The sequence below is a fragment of the Cephus cinctus genome, unplaced genomic scaffold (genome assembly GCF_000341935.2).
Source record: "Cephus cinctus unplaced genomic scaffold, Ccin1 Ccin1_scaffold1111, whole genome shotgun sequence".
NCBI classification, from domain to species: Eukaryota; Metazoa; Arthropoda; class Insecta; order Hymenoptera; family Cephidae; genus Cephus; species Cephus cinctus.
Genome location: NW_014333620.1, coordinates 267,355 through 289,678, shown reverse-complemented (window position 1 = coordinate 289,678; position 22,324 = coordinate 267,355). Strand labels below are relative to the sequence as shown.

General features: G+C 42.7%; 2 protein-coding genes across 10 annotated transcripts in view; one reads left to right on the top strand and one right to left on the bottom strand.

Annotated features, from left to right (window-relative positions):
• The first annotated feature begins 1,210 nt into the window (after window positions 1-1,210).
• On the top strand, window positions 1,211-3,385 carry LOC107272147 (uncharacterized WD repeat-containing protein alr2800). 2 transcript variants are annotated; one of them, XM_015748988.2, is made up of 7 exons: window positions 1,211-1,559; window positions 1,652-1,918; window positions 1,983-2,086; window positions 2,273-2,462; window positions 2,526-2,727; window positions 2,793-2,987; window positions 3,047-3,385. In XM_015748988.2, the coding sequence occupies exons 2-7, from the start codon at window positions 1,671-1,673 to the stop codon at window positions 3,206-3,208; spliced, it is 1,101 nt and encodes a 366-aa protein (XP_015604474.1). In that variant the 5' UTR covers window positions 1,211-1,559; window positions 1,652-1,670; the 3' UTR covers window positions 3,209-3,385. The 2 variants fall into 2 exon arrangements, with proteins under 2 accessions (XP_015604474.1, XP_015604473.1); XM_015748987.2 differs by having other exon boundaries at window positions 1,983-2,206.
• The window catches only part of LOC107272141 (protein phosphatase Slingshot homolog 2), a 71,127-nt gene continuing 52,133 nt past the window's right edge, over window positions 3,331-22,324 (bottom strand). For 4 of the 8 annotated variants that reach the window (XM_015748972.2, XM_015748970.2, XM_025089428.1 and 1 more), the window contains 5 exons: window positions 21,219-21,284; window positions 10,502-10,696; window positions 9,721-9,990; window positions 9,077-9,633; window positions 3,331-8,984 (listed from right to left, as the gene is read on the bottom strand). In XM_015748972.2, coding sequence (XP_015604458.1) covers window positions 6,766-8,984; window positions 9,077-9,633; window positions 9,721-9,990; window positions 10,502-10,696; window positions 21,219-21,284 — 3,307 coding nt within the window. In that variant the 3' untranslated portion in view covers window positions 3,331-6,765. Of the gene's footprint in view, window positions 8,985-9,076; window positions 9,634-9,720; window positions 9,991-10,501; window positions 10,697-10,964; window positions 11,477-12,626; window positions 12,650-13,327; window positions 13,763-21,218; window positions 21,285-21,386; window positions 22,206-22,324 lie in introns of those variants that run through there. The other 4 variants (XM_015748977.2, XM_015748976.2, XM_025089431.1 and 1 more) reach the window with 4 other exon arrangements.

Below are 22,324 nucleotides of genomic sequence, written 5' to 3'. Positions count from 1 at the left end.
AGAGATATATTACATATATCACTGCAATATAATATACGTGTGGTATGTTGTTACATGCGCTACCACTTTGGATTTTTATTTTTCCAAAGGACTTTTTAACAACTTAGTTTTTAAGGATATACTAGGCGGAAAAATACGCGAGAGCTAGACACCTGGTTAGATTCACTATACGAAAGACCATTGCCGTAGATACCCTAAGGGGGCTCAAGGGCCCCCGTCGGGAGACCCATAAGGTCCTGTTGCGGCCACAACTTGGGCCACCAACCACTGAGCAAGCTCAGCGGATGAGGCGGAAGGGCAACCCCCGACACCATGGTCTTAAGTCTAGCTGCACTAACAGGGTGACTACCCTTATATGACTACTCGAATTAATATGCTCGACCCGACCAAAGGAATAGAACAGGCAAGAGAAGCACAATAGAAAGTGAGAGGGAACAGAGTGAAACGAGAAGACAGAAGGGAAGATAGAAATAAAGAAGTTGACAAGTAGAAAAGTAAGGGACAAGGGTATAAAAGTAGAGAAGAAATAAGGAAATAAATAAATCAGTAAGTAAAGAATGAAATATAAAGAAATAAGTAAAGAAGAAATGAATATAGAAATAGATGATTGGAGATGGATATGAGGAGTGCTTCCAAGAGACCAGTATAGGAGACCGGCTCGAAGAGGAATGAGCGCTTCGAGTCCGGGCACTGCCTCGAGCGCTGCCCCCACCATCCGCCTGCTTGTACTCGCCGAGTCCTGCGCGACGAATTTGCGCGCACACAATTTTGGGCAACTTCCAGTATTTCTAAATATGCTTGGCCAGAATTTCCGATCTCTAAGTGTTAATATTTTACAACACTTTAGTACAACTTTAATTCAATTTTTATCTACTCTGTATATTCTGCGCGATTTTGATTTAGCCTCAATTTTATATTTTAAGTAAATTTTGAAGTAAATCAAGATCCAATAATATTTAGTAAAAATTTAGATGCTACACGGGTGTCAAGTTGGCACTGCACTTTCTTAAAAGTGTGTTAATAATTTTTCAACAATAGGCTTTTTCAATAGTTCTTGAGAAATTCTATAGTTCACGGTCTCGTTCTAAAGGTTGCTTTGGGAACCAGCGTTGAGTGGCGGAGAACCTCTGCCCGCCAAGATACGCGTTCGTGTTTCCGTTTAGCTCGGCTACGACGGGATTCGCTTTGTCGACGGAGGCGATGATCACAGAATTCTACTTCCAGACTCGCCGCTACATTTTAGTGCCATGATTTTGGTATCGCCGAAAACCGTAACGTTATACATCTCCCTACTCATCTATAGATGATCTCTCCTGTTTTCATAACTACGACCAAGTTCATAAAATTCCATTGAGTCACAAAATTCCGCTTTAAAGATGTCAAACTTACTTTATATAATTAAAAAAATAAAACTCTCTGCCAATCGCTGCAATGTATAATCCCTCCAATCGCAAAAATGAGTCGTACACTCGTACATAAAAATTGTTAAAAGAAAAACTTTAAAGTTTAAAGAACTCAGCACGTTTTTTTATTGTAATTAAAACTAATAATTCTTTCAGGCAAGATATAATTAGAAATAATACGATAAAGTTTCTCCATAGATCCTGTTTATAATTAATACTAAAAGAAACATTACCTACCTATTCTTTAGGTAATCTCAGTCGATAAACATGGAGCAAGAAAAGGCAACAGTAACCAAAGAGCATATGCCAGCCACCATAGGATTACGGGGTATAGAGGATTCCGAGACTAAATTTTTACCACCTGCGTCATCGCCTAGAACACCGAGAGTGAGCTACGATCTCACCAAGTCATTTGTACATGCGAGAATTGCTGGAACTGCTTTGGAGCCAGAACGCCTTGCGGAGATTCATCGAGGACTTTTAATTGATGGAGACGTTAGAATTATTAGTCAAATGTTGGTCAATCGTATTTCTCTTATTTTACGACCAGTAAACAGCCATAGATATTACCCTGATCAGGGAAGGAACACAGGAGATCCTATGTCTAAGTTATACAGAGCAATGCGAGATTCTAGCTGCAGGCATCTCGGATGGCACTGTCAGACTTATGAAAGTCAACTCTGGTGAGTATATTGGAACACTTCGTGATACTGAAATGCAGCAGAATCCTGGACCAACTACTAGTATTAAGCATCGACCAGTTCATAGGTCACATCCCATATCGCAGACTCTTACAGCCACTTGTTAGTAACTATAATATGTATGAAGAATGTATAAACTAAAGTACAGAGTGATACATTTTTCTTCAGATGCTACAGGACATGTCAAATGCTGGCATTATCCTACAGGACAATGCTTATACACAATACGAGAGAAAAGACAGACACTGGGTCTGTCGTATCATCCTCAGCTACCAAAGTTTGTTACTGTCGGTGATGACACCAATCTCTATCTCTATGACGAAGAAACCAAGACGCAGGAACGTGTATTTCATGCTGGGTACTTATTGCATTAATTCTTCAATTGTGTTATCAATCATTTGTAATTCTTTCAATAACATAGTGATTCACCTGATGTTATGAATGGACATTCATCACGTGTATTTTCTGCATGCTTCAATCCTAAGTCTGCTCACGAGATTGTCAGTGGTGGCTGGGACAGCACCGTACACTTCTGGGACACAAGGCAACCGCACTCCACAAGATATATATCAGGTGTTCACATGTGTGGTGATGGCATTGATATAAGTAAAACTGGCAAAGAGGTAACAGTGCTTATTTATGTTAACACGAGAACAATGCCAAAATTACATGTTTTTAACCGTTCCAGATTCTTACTTGTTCCTGGCAAAAGAAAAATTCTATGCAACTCTGGGACTATCAATCGAATAGACAAATAGTTTCCCTGGAACCAGATATTTATACTAGCATGTTGTACTGTGGGAAGTACATCAATAATTTATTTGTTGTTTGCGGTGGATCCGATGAGAATCTCATTCGTATAGTTGACCTGCGTTCCCATACGGTAAATTAATTATTATTATACTCTAATCAAGGTTCTAAGGCTTATTTAAATTCCTACAGAGTGCTGCATCTATCAGGAACTTACCAGGAGGCGTCTACGACCTAAGCATTGGTCCAGTCTCGGTGAAACGTACGAAAAAAGCCAAAAACTCGGAATTACCAAATTTACCAAAAATTGCACTCTGTTGTGGCAAAATGATACTGGAGATCGATATCAGCTGATATGCCATGATAAACACAGTTACTCCAGTATAATTATGTATACTCCATAAAGTCAAATCTCTTTATCATCTAATAGATATAACAAGACAAGGCGTTAATCAGCAAAATAATCTTCGAAAATATTCTCAAGCAATAAACAATGTATTTTATTTAATACAAACTATGGTACAAAATTTATACAGAACAACGCACGGTTTTTTGTTTATATAATTATTATTTTAATCATTTTTACGACAGTAGCTCCTCCGTATCTCGTTTAATCGCACATTTAAGCAAAGAAAGAAATATCTTCTTTAATTGGGAGGACGGTGGGGGATAGGGGGAGTGGGTCCGCACCAACGAACAGAAGAGGAAAAGAGACATCCCGAGGTCTTAGAGTTCAAGGATCATACAGGACCACAATACACGGACAAGGTATAAAGGACAATACTAAAATAAAAAGAAAAGTGAAGCACATCGATTTGTGATAATACAAACTTCCTAGTAGACACTGTAATAACTAATCAGTTGATAACCGACGCAGGAAAAATGAGTTGACACGTGCTGTCAAATCAACAGTCAATATGACAGCACAAGATGAACATAAGGGACAGAAAATGACATCATCATAATTCACATTCTTTACAAGAGTATCATTTCTTCAAGATAACGAGAATATAAGTTCACCATGTTCTTTGAACAACCTCGGCCAGGCTTGACAAGGGGTAAGTAGAATTTTGGATTGGGGTTAGAGGTCAAGGATGGAGCTCCCCTATCAAAATCGCATCCAGTCTTACTTAACGAGTAATTAAGTAAATCATTAATCTCTAATGTCAACGAATGGCCTATCATCTTTGTGTATCTCAGTTTAGAAATCAATTCTTCGTTATTGTTATATCATCAGCTGGACAGAGAGAGAGAGAGAGAAAGAGAGAAAGAGAGACAGGGAGAGAGAGACGAATAGTACAAAAGAAGAAAAGAATAGAAATTTAAAAAATTCAGAGACAAAAGTATTGTCGCACACCTCCTCTCCCACTCTCTCCACGTATATCTAATAGGTATGAACCTTTCCTCTATTTGGTTGAGAAGTCATGTGTGTGGTAATAAAATATATGGATATAGTCATTATCGCGTGATTTTAAAAACGAATTACGGTGACCTCCGCCAAGCAGGTCAGTCACCCTAGTATAAAATTGGTCTTCGGCACGATAACGCATTGCTTCTACAATGCATCAAAATGTTTATCAGTGTCGCGTGATGGTCGATTATAAAATAAAAATGAAAGTCCTCACAGGGGTCTCAATTTAGTCCAAATTTTGTCAAAGCACGTATCTCAGTAGACAAGAGAAAAAAATTGTTTTTTTTTTAAAATGCCTCAGTCGAAAGCATCCAAATCTTACACGCATGATATGTCTTATACTAGAAAAAAAATTATTGAAAACTCGACCTGAGAGCGCATGCTCGTATGTAGGACGCACGTCGACCCTTCTTTCTTTTATTACCTTAATTTATGACGCTCTTAAAATCGGCCCGTTAGCACCCACATTTTTTTTTCTTCTTCATCTCTCAAACGTTATTACATACGAATCGACCTGGTACGATTAACAAATCGATCGAAGGCTACGACATTTAATAGTAAATGGGAGTACAAAGAGAACAGGACAATGACGGTTAATGTGAAAGAATAAAAAAAAAGAGAAACGAAGCAACGAGGTTTTACCGGTATAATGATATAATATATATCGTCCTCCTTTTTCACGTAGTTCACATGAAAACACTTGCAAAGCTTTCGCACGACCGGATATTCCTCGAAAACTTCATTTCCTTAGTAATCTTTTATACGAACTGATGCTGATAACGAATCACACGGATACACTCTAAGTCTATCGGCTGGCGACAAGAGAAGGTAGAGAGAGAGAAAGAGAGGGTAGGAAGAACGTAAAAGAGAAGTAGACAAAAACAGATAAATTACCCAGAATCCTATACGCTCGAAATACACGGATCGCATGCAAAATTTATCAACCAGTCACATTATTCGATATAAATAATTAGTAGCGCATAATAACAATCGTTCTATCTTCCTCGTTCATCCAATGCTCTCTCTCTCTCTTTCTTTTTCTTTATCTTATTACTATTATTCTTTAGTGGGATCCTCGGGTCCGTCGATCTCCGTTTAACGCACAACCCCTCCCGAAGCCGTCATTGCGTTTTATTTATCTTTATAATTATCTCCGTCATCTAACTTTATTCTACACTACAGTCTAATTATCTGCTAAACACAGTGCGATTTCGAGAACGAATATAAATTGATAAAGAATACGCTAAGGAAATGGTATATGTATACATAGAGAGAAAGAGAAAGAGAAAAGAAAAAAAAAAGATAGTTTCAGTTCACGATACCCAGACTTTACGTTCACAGCCTGACTGGGCGATCGTGGTTTCAAATTAATTTCCAATAGGACAATCGTTATCTCCATTCGAAATTTCACTATTTTCATCGACAATACGAACAAAGAAAATTATTACAAATAACGAAACGTACGCACAGTGCAAATCAGGATGAACCTCCGCTTCGTTCATTCTGTCTTTTATCCCTTTTCGTTGGATTCCAAGTCCAACATTTAGTTTATGACGAGATAACATAGGAATATTCATTCTTAATATTTCTCATTGTGTTTCGAGGCCATAGCTTTGTAAACGCGCATTCTTTTTAGCTTAGACAATTAATGGAACTGATGCGAAAAGTTAAGCCCGTTACTAGCTACAACGTCGCGACGCCATCTTGTCTCCCAAGTATGGGGGAAAGAAAACACAAGAGTAAAATAATAATAATGAATTTCTCCTTTCCACGAGAACGCGTACGACAGAAGCACACAATTTCGATCTTACGCATTGCTGATACTTCAAAAAATAACTATTAATTACAAATTCGCATACTCGGTCCCGAAATCTCATGTAGGACGATTAGGCTAATCACAAAAATGTATCTTACAAGTGCCGTACCGAGCTAGAAGACGAATCAACGGCAATGGCAGGGGATTTGTCCGAGTGACTGTGTAATGATACGTGTCCGTTTTCTACTCCCGTGCGTACATATACATATTACATTTACTCAAAATGACGAATCATCATCCGGTGTTTTCCGCAACCCGGAACACCCTTACGGGGTGGTTTATAGCTAATGGATGCGATTGGCCAAGAGGGATGAAAGAAGAAATTAAAGTTTTGGATGAATTAAAAAAATAATAGTAATAGTCATCCCTCTTGGCGTACCTCGCGAAATCTACGAGGGTTCGTATTCACTTAGTTTCACTCTGTTGGCTATACTATTGTAACGAACCATCAGGACCCCGACAGAGATATTACTTTTTTTTATCTTTGTCGTCGCTTTAAGAGAGATCACACAATTTTCTTCTTCTTCGTCTTCCTTTTTACAAGAGCGTACCCGCGCCTAAGCGTATTCGGGTTAATACCCCAGAGACGGTGTCTTCGATCGACACCATAAGGAGAGAACACCTAACCTAATCTTGGATGATTTCACCATAGCCGAAGGCAGTTCATTCCGATGTTGAATTACGTTACATGGTGTTGTAGACGGGACTACTGTGCCTGGGCCTGACCTGCAGCCTGGCTAGAGGATGAGTCCTGCCGTGTTGTTGTTGCTTCTTGCTAGCTGCCTTGGCGACGACGCTGGCCACTACCACGCTGGGCGATGGCACTGGCGGCCGTCCCGGCGCCTCAGGCGTCTCGCTGAACAACGACGATGAGTGATTTATCATTATGGGTGCCGATCTTCTTGACAGCTCTGGAGCTATCCTGGATTTTGCCGGTGGATGTACTTCTATGGAATCCTTGTCTTTTGGATGACGTAGTTGGATATCGGTGTTCTTTCTGGATTCTGGTTTAGCAACCTCGTACTTACCAACTAGTACTCGCACCGAGAGATCCTCGGCAGTTTCCTGTTGCCCCGGTGCATCCGTTCTTCTGGAGTCCTTGTGATCCTTTTCCTTGTCTGAGATTGGAGATTGGATCTTTGACTCGTTATGGCCAATCACAGGGGATGATGGGAGACTTCGGATCTTTACGTCCTTCCTTGAGCGACTAGGTGGCGACACTTCCGTCTCGTAACTGTTGTCAGGACTTTTTTCCGATTTTGTGGATTTCGCCTCGAACTCCTTCTTAAGGTTCTTTACTATCCCGGAACTGCTACGGGGACACTCTGACTCCGGAGAGTCGTCCACGGACAGACAACGTTTATTAAACACGGGTTTATTGTTTAGATTCTCTAAGACCATTTTGTGGTGCTTCACTGAAGGACATTGTGTGGTGTTCACCACACAGGGACTTGAGGTTTCACTTTCTGATCTACAGGTTCTTAGGGACGAGGGTAGATCCGTGTCCGAGGACAAGGACGACGGGGATGGAGCACTAGTAGAGAGTCTTGCTATTTGTCGTAGCGACACTGTAGTAATGTCTATGCCATCGGCTGGACTCGGAGAGTCTCTCACTACTTCTGTCTTAGGACTTGGTTCAGGGGCTGGCGAGGGATCCCTTCTTCTGGGAGTAGGCGAGGCAGTGTAATGAAACAGAACTGGGTTATACGCCTCGACGGACACCTTCTCGGCGTCGGCAATAAGTCTTTCCGTCTTTTCCTCGGGATCCGAGGTCTGGGTGCAGACCCTCTTGACAGCACCAGTGGTGGCACCTTCCTCGAGCTTCTGTTTCGTCCGTCTTACAGTACCCGGATGCCACGGGATCTCCTCCTTGTCATAAGGAAAGAGTCCACTGGACCCAAGTGGATCCGACGGACGCATATCGTAGGATCCCCAGGAACTGTTTCTAGAAGGTAAGGTGGCCCAGGAGCTGTGAACCGAGTTATCCAGTACTACCGCGCTGTCGTAGCTGCTCCAGGAACTTTGACGACTTGGTGAATCACGACTAGGTTCACCACGCCTCTCTTCGCGATCGAAGACTCTATCCAGCTGAGCACTGAAAGGATCACCGTCCTTTTTCGGTTTCCTACCAAGCGCACTAGGATTCAATGTAGTCATTGTCGCAGAACCCGTCGACACAGACGTCGTTAACGTCGTCACTGCTGTCGTCGTCGGCTGGACATTCGCGACACATTCACTCTCAGCACTCACTTCGCTATTTGCATTAATATTACTATTCGTATTAGTATATGTTGCTTCCGCTGAAGCAGTCCAGACTAGACATTCACTATCATCATCTCCGAGACCAGAAGCAACAGCAGCAACAGTGGAGCCATCGGTGGCAGCAACACTAAGCTTGAGCTGTCCTTGCTCTTCTACCGTCGTAGACACCTCATCCTGCGCACTCTCAATCTCCTCAGGTTGCTGAACTTTCTCACCAGGATCCCAAACTTCTTGTTCGAGTAGAACCGCAGTCAACATCTGAGAACAATCTTGGCCTTCATTGACCTCCGACACAGGGCTATCCGGCAGCGGTTTAGTATCCGAGTCCGAACCCGGTGACGATGGTTTACTATTCGCTGCCTCAAATTGATTGGTGAGATTCAGCACCAGGCCTTTCCTTTTCTGTCCTTGAGTCTCCAGCTTGCTCACCCGGTGTTTAACGCTTGGAGTATCCGGTCCAGGTAGATGAACTATTTTATTCTGGGAGACGCTGTACGACTGACCGTTATCACAGGGCATCAGAACGTTACGGGCTTCCTGATCGCCACCAGTCTTTGTATTACAGCCACGAAGAAGATCTTCGCGAGTGATTTCAGAGTTGGCTGCCTTGTCGATGCTCTCCAGAGACTGGGACAAAGGAGCTGGATAATAAAATTAAGGATTTGTTAATACTGCAAAGAGAAAAAAGAGCACAGTACAGCGCCATCTAGGTGATAGTTTTCAAATAACTCACCAGATGGCAGCATGTTATCTGCAGTTTCTATATTCGGAGACCAACTCTTGGGTCTCTGTCCGTTCTTCTTGAGCTCCGTACCGGATGCCTGAGGAAGATCAGTGTCCACGCTGTCTACCTTCTCCTCCTTCTTGATCTGATCCTTGACCATGGTCGGGGATTTCAAATTAGTGTCAGACTTCGATCTCTGAAGTTTCTCCTTATTCTTCATGGCGTCCAGGATACCCTGATAGGTCTCCAATTGCAGGAGAAAACTATTATTAGGCTTTATACAATTCCGTTTCTCCTTGACGTGCTTCCACGCCTGCGAGAAGTCCCAGTTGTATGCCTTCATGGCGTAGGCGATAACGACCGATGCTGATCTCGAGACACCCATCTTACAATGGACCAATACTTTCGATCCCTCCTTCTTGGCCTTTGTAATGTACTTAAACGTATCGTCCCAGTGTTTCAGGAGGTCCGTCTTCTCGTCATCGTACACCCGCACGTTAAGGTAATTGAACATACCCGGAAAGAAATTGTCAATCTCTCTGGTGACATTGAGGATGTGTCTCACGCTGAAAAGAGGTAATCAATAAATCAATAAGAATCTCGATTAAACGTTAATTACCAAATATAAGAAATTAATTATTTCAAAGGCTTACCCATTCTTTTGCAATTCTTCCAGATTACTGGCATTCCACTCACTCCCAAGATAAACATGATCAAAAATCTCAGTCGGTGCGTCCATCTGTCCCAGGATGGTCAGCATCTCCTGGTCGATGAACGGTTTGAATTCGCCTAAATCCATATCGAGATCTTCCTCGAGCCTTCCTCGAATGTACTTGGAGGTGACCTCGTCGAGGTCAACGGACATCATGATCTCCTTGAGCGTCGAGCGAATCACCTTCTCGGTCTCGTCTCTCTCTCTGGGTCTGGAATGGAACAAAGGACCCCAAAAAAAAATTACAAATACATCAAAAAGAAGAGAAAAAAAAAAACAAGCAAAACAGATCCAAAGAGCAGCGCGTTATCTCCGTGTGGCTAAGGAATTTCCTGAATTCCCGGAATACCGCGTACCATCAGCATCCACGGGATTCTCACGCGGGAGCAACATACGCAGAAAACTGGAAATAATTGAAGGACAGCTATAAAGTTATCCTCTATTTATATGCGCGCGAGACGTGCCAGCCAGAAGCGTCAACAAACCACCGACTCTGGCAATGGACCAACCGAGAGAAGTCCCCCCACGGGTTACACAGCTGTTTCTCAAAAAGAAAAAAAAAAATTTTTTTTTTCCACCATCCAGCAAATTCGCGAATATTCACGTGCACCGATTGCGAATCAGAACCGTAACGACGATTTCGGTCCGTATTTCTTGAATATTCCGAACGATCGTTTCAGACTGGACCCAAAATGAATTATTCATTTTTTGCTTCAACTCACTTGGTGCGTACGCTATCCGGCGACGGTGGCCGCCGTGACTCCAGATTATCCATGGCGTGCCACTCGTTGAGACACGAGCGGTCGCTTTCGATTCTCTGCTCATAGTAACTGACCCAATCATGCGACAATCCGCCCAGGAAGTAATTCTGCTCGCGGGCCTTGCTCGAGACCTTGTGCAGAGTTTGTAGAGCCGACCTGAAAGGAAACGATAAGAAATAATATTAGTGGCTGATCCGAAACAAGACCATTTTTTTTTTCGTCTGAACTTTCAACTCGTATGATCATCGCAGACCATAAGAATTTAAGAGGCGCGTGTAGAAGGCAATAATTTTTTTTAAGGCTTATCATCAATGTTACTCGCTACGCGTATACGGTGACCTTACGTAACGGTATTACGAAGCGATAACACGATTTCTCGATAAATCCTGGAAAATTCTCAATTTACTTCTACGAAAATATATACCTAATTCTAGCGATAACGGGAATCCAGCAATCACGCATCTTTTTTAATGCTTTCATGTCAAACGCAAACGAATAACTGACACGCCAAGTCGTGGCCATGCGCAGCGGTAGAGATTTCCCGTGTTTACCGTTCTATTGGAAACCACTTCCGGTTTCCGGATGCCGCACGGCGTACCCGAGCATCCTGCGCGCAGTGGGAATAACTCTTTCCCGTACCGTGTTCAAAGGCTTATCTGTAGTAGCACAGTGGATTTCCTATTTGTCAGTTAATAATTGCAACGCGCGTAGAACGATTTTGTTCTCGCGACGTTGCGGTCGCGCTGCGAACGCGCCTTGTTAAAGCGAGACGTGGAAACAGCGTGGACGACGCCGTCAAAGTTCTGCTGAAAAAACTTCGAGTCCAGCAGAGCTCAACGAATGTGCCTTCGGGTGGAGCGAGAAAAATGATCTTCGCGTCGACGAGAAATTTTACATGAGATTCTAGAGATTTATTTATGGTAAAGATGATTCACGGATACATTGATCGATAAATAAAGATTCGATAAAGCGAGTCGAGTATTGATTAAATTTAAAGAGAATTAATTTATTCTTTTAACCTGTACACGTTTGAGATTTCGTATACCGATGTGTGTAATTGAAAGAAAATTTTTCAAATTTTTTCCTCCATCCACTATCGGATTTAATGGTTTTCCGCGTTTCGAGGGAAACAAGGCAATTGGATAACGGTCAGATGATTTGTTGGAAACGGGCATCGGAATGGACCGAGTAGAGAAACCGACTATTGGATGCTGCAGGAATCATCTCGTGACTCGATAAGGATCCTGCTGGAATTCAGGAAACGAATGGCGTAACTATTTTTTTTATCTCCACGGGGAAATTTACCGCGATACGCAAAACGTCATTTTTCATAGCGATAACACGAGCGATAAAATTAATATGGAAAGATCGAATATATCTTCGTTAAATTTTCATGCTTTCCCAATGAATATTGAAAATTATTAAAATTTGTTGAAAACAGTTAAAAAAAAATGTGCACTTCCTCGTTTCTCAACGGCCACGCGTAAACCCATCTATTTTCGTGGATACTTTCAAACGAAATTGCAACCATTAGGTAAAGCAGATCTTGGATCGCTGTCAGATTTTTGAAAAACAATAAAGGCGGGAAAATACAAACGCTAGCTAAAACGACCACGGCCTCTCTACGCGGACGCGTATTTCCGTATGTTGGTCATGAACGAAAATGGTAGTCAAAAAGTGCGGTAACGAATTGAGAACAAAATTTTTTTTTATTAAATACTTCGATTAATCAGTAAATCCTCAAAGTCATCGAACAAACGTCATTCAAAAGGCATAGCAGTCGCTTGTCGCTTTTATGGAGATGCGGAGGCTGTGCCAACCGGTCCCGTACAAGGATCCGTCGGGACTCTCTAGAATTCCCCGTGACAGAGGTCCACGTATACCCACACGATAATCAAAGATCGGCACAGCGATCACTTTCTTCAATTCACCCACATGCACCATCATCGTCATAATCATCATACTCCAAATCTCTCTAGCTCCATTTCCGGGATGCTGCTAAGATACCGCACCACTCCCAGGATTTATCAAAGGATCCTTAACGTTCGTAAAAATATAATTAATCGTAAGATCCGCGGATAAATACGAGCTCATCGGTGACCGCCAAGTCATCGGGTGTGACCTTTCCAAAAGATAAAAAAGTCAAGCAGCAAGTTCATCGTCGACTGACGAAAATATCACTGTGCCGTTGTATATACAGTGATATTTAAAATTGCTGACTATCGCGCTGGATTCCTTAAGGCGGACTTTTAAACGCATTGTGGAATAATTCACGATATGAAAACATATATATATATATATATATATATATAATAACAAGGTATTGAGTTCACTCGTATCGCAATTATAATAAACCACGTCATCGGCAAATCCAAAACTGAACAAAATGATGAAGCAACAAACGCGGCGGATCCGCGGGTAAAAATCGTTGATGTCATGGATCAAGTAGTGCCAAGTCGCGCAATTTAAAATCCGCCTTGAGGATAAACCGTACCGAAAAATTGTCTTCGACTTACGTCACGTCGTACGAACGCATATTGCGCAGTAACAGTCAATGAGGATCCCAAGTTGACATTTGACAGGAATACGTAAGCAAATAAAAAAAAAAGTATACAAAATATTTCGTAATAAAAAAAAAAGCAATAAAATCATACGTGCAAAATCGTATCGTTTTCCTCGATGCGATACGAAAGTACGAAAAAAGAAAAAAAAAAATTAAGAACAAAGAAAATTCTTTGCGTAATTTAAAACGTACATGACATACGTGACATACGTGTACAATCGTACCTAGTCAATCCCGCCACCCCGAAGATCACACGGAGACAACGTTTTCTCCGTAAGATTCTGCCAAGCCACAGAACAACAGGTAGCACGAATAAAACGAGCATGTAAATGGAGCCACGTGTCAGCATCTTTCGACGGACAGTCAAAAATAGAGTATGCGGGATCCGTTAAAGAAAATTCACGTGGATCGGGTAAACTCCTGGACCCATCTGTCAGGTGGGTCAACGAAGGGGAAGAGAAACTTGTAAAATCTCTCCGATGTGCCCGGAGGTTACTGGGTCACAGAATAATAGGATGCACGTGGTGGGGTCACAGAGCTGACGCAGACCTTCCAGAGGTCCAGGAAGACGAATTCACTTTCACGTTACGATTCCCCGAGCGCTCTGGCCTACGGTCGACGTTTCACTTACTGACTTACTGACTGACTGACTGACTAACAGACTCACTCCACGGAGAGACACCAGTGCCGATCGGCCCCGGAGATCAGAATAGTCCGGACGCGTGGGCCCGGTTACCCTAGTGGTAGGGATAACATGACGGATGACGAGGTTAGACGCCATATTTAGTATTGGATGTGTGCGTTGGCGAAGCTGCATGGAATCTATAGTGAATTATTATTAAAAATTCATCCTGCGAACAATGGCCAGTTAACGCGCGGATCTTTGCGATACCTGAATGCGATGATTTTATCTTTAGAAAGAAGAAATCTTCTGGTACCGGTCCAACGTTAAGTTGTTACGAGGTTATCTTTATCTCGAAGATATAGGAGGTACGGCATTGCGGTGGGTATATAGGTATATGTCTTCGTCGCTACTATGGAGAGAGCCTTGACCCGACCACGTGGCGGCTGTCTCGATCTACCCAGGATGAAGACTTCGGGTAGATGAGTACGCGCGATAGTGGCGCCTCCTGTTAACGACGCTACGAAACAATAGGGAAGCTGCCCATCGTCGGATTCTTTGTATTTTGCTGTATTACGCTTTCGCACCTGCTGGAGCTGAGGTGGCGCACCTGCTACTTGTGCTCTTGTCTGAGAGAGAGAGAGAGGAGGACCATGAATTATTTAGGAGTCCATAAACAGAATATAGTTATATTACCCAGTGGCGTCTAACGGTCTGCCGAGGGACCCATCAATGGCGGCTACTGTCTGTTCTGGGTGCAGGTGCACGAATAGGGGGTCATGGTCAAGCCTGTCATTCTTATCTTTGACGTAATAAAGGTCATGAACTTTCGCCCGTCATTCGTACCATCGGGTATGGACGGTTCGTTGGTTTTGATCGATGATTACCTGGATTTACAAAACAGTGCCTAGCCACGTGGGTGGGCTGGACCTGTCAACGAGGGCAGGTTACTTAAGGGGTATGAAAGACGGACCAGGCTCAAGGTACCTGATGAACTCATCCGTCAGGATCAGAATTGTCTGTAGGAGATATTTGAGATCTGATGCGTCTTGGTCTTCCCCGTGGATCTCCTAGTGAATCGTCAAACTCGTTTTTCAAAGTACTCGTAACCAAAATTTATGTAACCGGTATCCAGACAGCCGATCGGCAGATGCTGAATGTTGGACCAAAAAAAAATGATAAGCTAGTTACCCAGAGTTATCACCAGGTCCGTCCACTTCCTGGGGATTTCAATGGCAATCGCCTCGATGCTTCTACGGAGTTATTGGCTATTAAATGAAATTTATGCTTGCGTCACGAGGAGGCAGCACCGTTACGAACGCGTCTTCGGTAGCACCTTGGGTCTTACAACTTGACCTGGATACCACGTGGACGGGTGGCACACACAAAGTGGGACCTATGCCCGTTGCATTTTTTCCCCCTCCAAAGTAACCTGGCACTCGGGTATAAAAAGAGGTAAAAATGTTACAGACACCGCGCGGATGCTGCAACGTGGAATTCGGCTGAACTGGTTATCGCACTTGATACATGAAACGCATAACCAGTTTGGAGGCACCAGTGAAAGGATGACGTTACGCCATCCACGTAGTTACGGAGAATCCTTATGGAAGTAAAAAAAAAAAGTCAAATCTTAACGAGATACCAGTACCTGGCCCAGATTCCCTATAAATCCTTGAAAGTCGACTCCACAACGAACAGGTCGTCCTCGTACAGGAAGGGTACGAATATATGTGTAAGTGCTCCATGTCTGGACCAAGTAGATGAAACTGATCATAGGTCGATAATTATATTCAAGGTCAACTAAGAAAAAAATGTCATCTAACTCACTGCTCGCATATCATTGCGACAAAAACAATTGGTACGGATCTAGGTCACAGCATCCGAAACCACACGGATCCATCTATGGAGTCTGAAACTTTTTTGGAAATACTTACTATGTACCGGTAGCTTGACAGATACGAGTGCACTGATATGAGTCACGAGTGTAGCATTCCGTGTTGAGCACTGCTATCGCAGATAAACACGGAGGGCGTAAATTACGCGTGTTCGCGCTCGACTGATAATTTTACTTGAAACACACAAAAAATGGGTTCGACCACGATGGGACGTGTCGCGCATAAAACTCCAGGCGGAAAGCTACCGTAGATAACGGGGCTGGTTTTCAAGCTGAACGAATTCGCGAGTACTCCTTTTGTCGCCGACCGTTACGCAAGATCGGTTCGTGCGACTGGACCAAAACACGGCAGAGTCAGCATCCGTATAAAGGAGCGGAGTGAACAAAGAGAATGAGCGAGAGAGAGATAGCGGAAAAGAGATAAGTAAACAAGCTCAAAGACCAGAAGAGAAAAGACAAGAAAAAAAAGAGAGTTCAACGAGATAAAATAACTACGCTACTATTATTATTGGTAACAGTAGTAATAAAAGTGACGTAAAAAAAAAAAAAAAAAAAAAAACCGAATGAAACGGCATTTATTGACGCCAAGCTGATTCGTATAATTAACAGCGTTAATTAACGCAACGACAGACCCAATCTGCCACTCTGGCATCCCAAAGCAATGCCCGGCAAACCTATGCAGACCCGTATAGCGCATATGTCGGTACTGACAGAAATCTACTTATCGACCGAGACGCCCTTTTGAATCCGTTTCAGGTGCTCTCGAAGGTTTCCCATTTTTTCTCCCAAATATCTTAAATACAAATTACTCCACGCGAATTTATGGGTAATACAAAAAAAATGTCACTAGGTACGAGAAATGGTGACATTTTTTTTCGTCTTCACGGGTAAACCACAGTGCATTTTGCACCGGGTGAAGGCCTCGAGTAAAATTGCATCGTTACACAGTGCAACAGCCAAGTGCATTTTCCACTCGAGATACCCGATCGTACCCGAGAGCCCGGCAAGTGGCGTGGACTGCGAGACAGGTCGCCGACGACGAACGCCAGGACGACGAAATACAGCCTGTTATGGAGCGTTTGCTCCCCAGGGGATCCCATATTAGGAATCCTGGTGGCGTCTCGCAAGTTATAAGCCGGTGTAGCGCGTTTGCTCAGGGGCGACTGTACCTCTCATCTCCGTGAGATTATCCTCTTGGTAATTGACAGATGGGCTTAACGAATGGAGCACCGACCAACAGGTATCATGGGTATACCAACCTACGTAAGAGACGCTGGACCAACCTACCTGTAACTGTTACTTGTATCTACCGAGTGACTTATTACGACGGCCAGTTTTGTTAAGAAGCAACAGGTGTCCTGAGAGTTACTTTTTTTTTCCTGACACATTGCCTAATCGAGAATACGCTTAGAACAGGGAATAAAAAATAATTCATAATTAATCATTAAAATTATTATTCGTTTCTTTTTTTCTTTTCATAAGACTCCTCAAAAGTGACAATCGTCATACTCGACTGTATATATGTATATATACTGGAAAAAAATTCCTATGGAATTTATGCAAACTAAATATTTTTTATTTCCTGTATACCTGCTGTCTATCCTTGATTGGCATTTTTTTTCCACTGAACGAACGTCCAGTCCCACAGCGTTTACAAATTCAATGAGATACAGTGGACCCAAGTCGATCTCGATTCTCTGATGAATGAGAGGAATCCTGAGGCTGGACATTCTTATCCCTATAAGGCAGGAGACGTTCCAGCTCCTGGGACAATGCAAGTGCCTAACCTTGACAACGGGATCAGGCGGTCAATCTCATTCACGTACCCGTGGTCCCAAGCATGGGGATGCTGTAAAATCTTGCAATGGTAAATTTTGAAAGAAATAATAAAAGAAATAAACAAATTTTTCATTACCAACCAACACGGTTATTATCCCTTTCTCAATTGGTACGGCACAGCATCCCACTGCGGGTCCAAGATAAAATCATACAATTGACCCTAGTTATAGCATCGCTATAGTTATTATCCCTGACCGTCATACGATATCTTACGATCCTCCAAGATGACCCCTATCGATAAATCCAAGATGGCGATATCGATATCGTCCGAGAGCAAACAAGATTCCACTATCAGATACCCACGCCTCGGAGCTCCTACGCCTGCCATCTGCAACCTCCCGTAGTTTATGGTAGCCATAAAACATACTAAATATCAAATCTGTCCGAGCTGATAAGATGAATCTCCCGAATCCACGTGGTTCAGGTCCGGCAAATTTCCGATAAGACACACCGGGGAATTTTTCATACGAAAAATGCATTACGAATAAGAAGATTTAATTTCGTCGGTCGAGGGTCAAAGGTCACGACATTAATATCTGATTACCACTGGTTACATTTTTTTTTCATCCCAACGACCGGACACGCCCGAGTCCTTCTGCCACTTTGCCAATTGTCCATACATGTCCCTCAGTGTGTAATTACCGGTATGTAAAAAGCTCGTATTAATTACTCTTTCTAATTAGAGCAATACGCGAGTCAACTACCATCCATCGAATGATTACCTTCGCGATAACTTCATACACATATGTATCGCGTATGTGGGCCACAGGTTATATCGAAGGCACGTTCAATCGATATTGGTCAATATAAAAAAAATGTTCACATTTCCCACCAAACACTATATCTCATTCTCAATTATTCCCAATTTCCTAATTGCAAGACTCACCCGTTAGATACGAGTGTTTCGGTACAGAAAAAAAAGTTGTATTTCCTGACACGTAATTTCAGATCGGTAAAATAATATTGGCATCGATATTTCCAATTTTGGTAATGCCGTGCACGTTTAATTGGGTTATGCGCATTAATTAAGACAGTCCACTCGTTAGGATCCACGTGGACCAATTAGCACGTTAACGAGATCAGACTATACGGACAACGACAGGCCTTAAGTTTTGTGTCAAGGTGTGGAAAGACATGGGTATCGCCTATGCTAATCTTTGTTATCTATAAGGGTCATTTAGCGAATACGTTAATCAGTAAAATTTTTCTTAATTATCTTTCATTAGCCACACGTGCTTGGGAATATTATGAATGACGGGAAGTTATGGCGAACGGAGTGTATGTTCTTTAATCAAATAGGTAGGTCGTGTCTATGGCAAGACAAGCCACCCACTACGTACGGCAACGTAATTACGAGAACTTTTGTATATCCACATACCGTATATACCTATACGGTAACAGCATACGTGTTCCACATACGAAGCCCAGAAATTTTTAGCAACTCGTGAAATTTTTGCGACAGCCAAAAATTTCCATTGCCTTTATCGGACGTGCCGACCTTCGCAATTTTTTGCGATGGGCCATTTTAACGTGATAAAAAATTTGAAAAAAATTTTTTAAACTACCCGCGTTTCTCAGTCGAAAGTCGATCTGCGTGCAAAATAGCGATACCGCGTTCCGTGAAATACGTCTATTTGCAAAAAATAATTTTATAAAATTTTTCCTGTATTAGTAATAAATTTTTTTTTAATACTACGTAACGTCCATAGCTTTTCGTACGAAAAGTTTGGCAATGGGCAAGCGTCGCGACGCGTCCATAAATGGCGCGGGCGTTGGTCCACGCTTGCACCCCACTACAGTACCGACGGAGGTCGGGAGACCACGAGGCGTCGCTAAGAATAGAAAACGACGCTCACGGCACCGCGTCGATACACCTCGCGGAGGACGCGTGTCACGATTCCATTTACTAATTTCATTGATAAGGCTTAATTACTTTTTAATTGTTTGTATATATCATTTTTATAAGGTTGACAGGTCTGATGATCCTGTGGTATAAATTTTGGCTCTATCGTACCGAGCGTCTTATCCGTATGGATTTACGAGGACTGTGGGGCTGTATGAGAGCGACGCTTGCGTCCCGACGCCAAGTTAGGCGTCGTGTACTGGCTCTGCCAAAGCACAGAAGAGACCTCGGACTTCGACAACGTACGAGACCGGTCAGGGCCGGCGATACACATGTGGGTGGCGCAGTTCCTCGATTCCTCCTACGATCTTCGAGAATTCATTATGCACTCTCTTACTTTCTTTATCTTTTTTTTTTATTTCTCTCTTTTCTTTGTACCGCCGAGACTCGGGCTCCACTCCGGCTGACTAGGCCAGGCTGGATACTGAGGAATTCCGAGGCAATCGTCAATTTCACTGTCTACATATATAGGGTGACTACTGGAAAAGTACTAAAATCTATATTGCCGAGCAAAAAAAAAAAAGAAAAGTCAAGAATAAAAGACAAGCGAGTTGACGAATCTGAAGAATATATCTCGAACGTAGGTAATTGAGAAAAACGTGAGTCACGTGTACCAAATTAATAAAAAAAAAATATATATATAGTGACTATAAAGAAAGCGACTAAATGGAGACTCTCGAAAGAGTGATTTCAAAAGAAGAAGAAACCGTCATATTTCTCGAGAGCCTATAAACGTAACCTGGTTAAACGAGATGACAGAGCTGCAACGCGGATGCTGCAGCTTAGTCATCCTGGATCCAGAGAGCTGATCTGGGCAAACCGAATCAATGGTAATTGTAAGTTAATATGCTCGCACGTGGGAAGAAGGTTTTCACCTCGCAAGACGAACAAGAAGAAGGAAAGGAAAAAAAAAGAGTTTATCGACGGCCGGAAGAGGCTGGGCGAGAGTAGCAGGAGGATCGCTAGACAATCGGTCAGGATGACTAATTAAGTCTAATCGCCCACGTGAGGATTCGCGAGCGACCACGTGAAATCGGATAGCCGACAGTCGAGATAATGGAAACACGTGTGCGAGAACTGGTACTGCTAAATTTGGCGATAGTCAATTTTAAAAAATTTACGTACATACGTATACATTAAAAATCAAAAATTACAAAAAAAAATCGTAATAAGGACAAACGGCTCGAAGGATGTTGAATTTTATTAAAATATCTATTGAAAAAAATCATGCGTGACGCATAAGGTCACCACGAGGTTAGACCTTCGTTCTAGAAGTTTAATACACGGGTTCATATTTCTTCCGTCACCTGTACTTAAGTTTCGATCATTTTTTGGAAAAGCTACGCCCAGTCGATCCTCACCCACGTATATCCCCGCACGCATATACGTCTACACGTGTCCATCGAGAGATTCTTATAGAGTCTAAATTGTACACGTGTTATGATGTATACCTGTATATATGTATATATTCATATGCACCATATGGTAACAGCATGGCGTAGGTGTAAGGGACCACCCGTTATAATTGCACGGTATTAACTATCAGACACGGTTATTAGTTCGTTATACAATAAAGCCCGATTTGCACAATCGGGCTTATATATTATTATTGAAAAACTCGAAAAGCGTACGTAGTCACTCTCACGCGTGCTCGTAGCCGTGTAAGAGGGGCCATTATTCCTCAAATTATTTAGCAATTCATCATTGTACGTGCCGGAACAGATTGAGCCAATGAGGAAGCAAGATAAATTACGTATTAATTGAGTCTATACGTATAATACCCCTGTAGCCCTTCATTCATTACGGGACTATATTTTTTTTTTTTACTTATAAATAATATTACTCATGGGAACTTACCACATAGCCTGAACGGAGACGGGTTTGAATATGTGTTGACGACCGCATACGCTCACGCTGAATCCACTGTGGGACAGAAGGGAAAAAGAAAAAAAAATTATTATTTTTTTTGCAATGTTGAATTAAAATTTTTTTAATTTAAATATTTACGTGCATTTGTCGACGTACCGTTTTCAGGTATCGAGCGAACGTTGGATGTAGGCGCGAAGTACAGACAGTTAAGTTGCAACGGGAACGTGAACGATTACGACACCTTGTATGCAGTTAACCGGTAATTATGCAGCGAGGCGAGTCGCCATTGACCAGGTGGATTTCCAATTGGCGTGCATCGCGATCTTTCCGTGAAGCTGACGTGCCCGCGAAACCGCAGTGAATTAACGAGGTCGCGTCGTTGCGAAGCGTCACAGATATTAAACCGAGTGAAGAGACAAGAATTACAGAACCGCGTAAAAGAACAGGGTCCGTTTCTACGTGATATTTCGTGAAAAGGCTCTAATCCGAGATATCGGCGATGGTCGTCGAGAAAACTAAATATGGCGTCGAAGAATAATTTTTTTTCACGTGCGAATAATATCGGCTGGACCGTTAAGCGAGAGAGTCAATGACAAGGTTGACATCTCGTGAGCGCGAATAAAAACAAAATCCAGCGTAATTTTACGATCGGCCATTTTAAAGTCGAAAGATTTTACGCGGGCTCGTGCTTGGCTCTCGTGACGCTACGTCGTCCGCTGGCTTTTCAATATGGCCGCCGAGTGAAAACCGCCAGTTGACAGGAAGGACGTCTGCGTGATTGGTGTGGCAAGGAAGTTCGCTTGAAGGTTAGTTACACCCGGTATAATCTATACGGCATCTATAGGGCGTCCCAGAGTCGGCGTTGTCGCACAGGCGTCCCGTTTAAATACCTAGGTACGCAGTTGCGACGCTGTGCGTCTGGCCCGAGGAACGGAAGAAAGCCAAGCGGGTCGTTGACATCCACGGAACGCGAACTCTCCGCCACTGCCCGGCGATACCTTAGGCTTTTCTTTACGAGCGACCGTGGCACAATTTTTACTTTATCCCTGCTACACCCGATAGTACAGGTAACAACAATCAGAATCGTTGTCGGC

What these genes read in the sequence shown, in the direction of transcription:
- LOC107272147 (XM_015748987.2), top strand. Translation starts at nt 1,671, where the DNA reads ATGGAGCAAGAAAAGGCAACAGTAACCAAAGAGCATATGCCAGCCACC. An exon ending in GTTAGAATTATTAGTCAAAT is followed by an intron (nt 1,919 to 1,982) that starts GTTGGTCAATCG and finishes TACCCTGATCAG; the next exon opens with GGAAGGAACACAGGAGATCC. An exon ending in GAACGTGTATTTCATGCTGG is followed by an intron (nt 2,463 to 2,525) that starts GTACTTATTGCA and finishes TCAATAACATAG; the next exon opens with TGATTCACCTGATGTTATGA.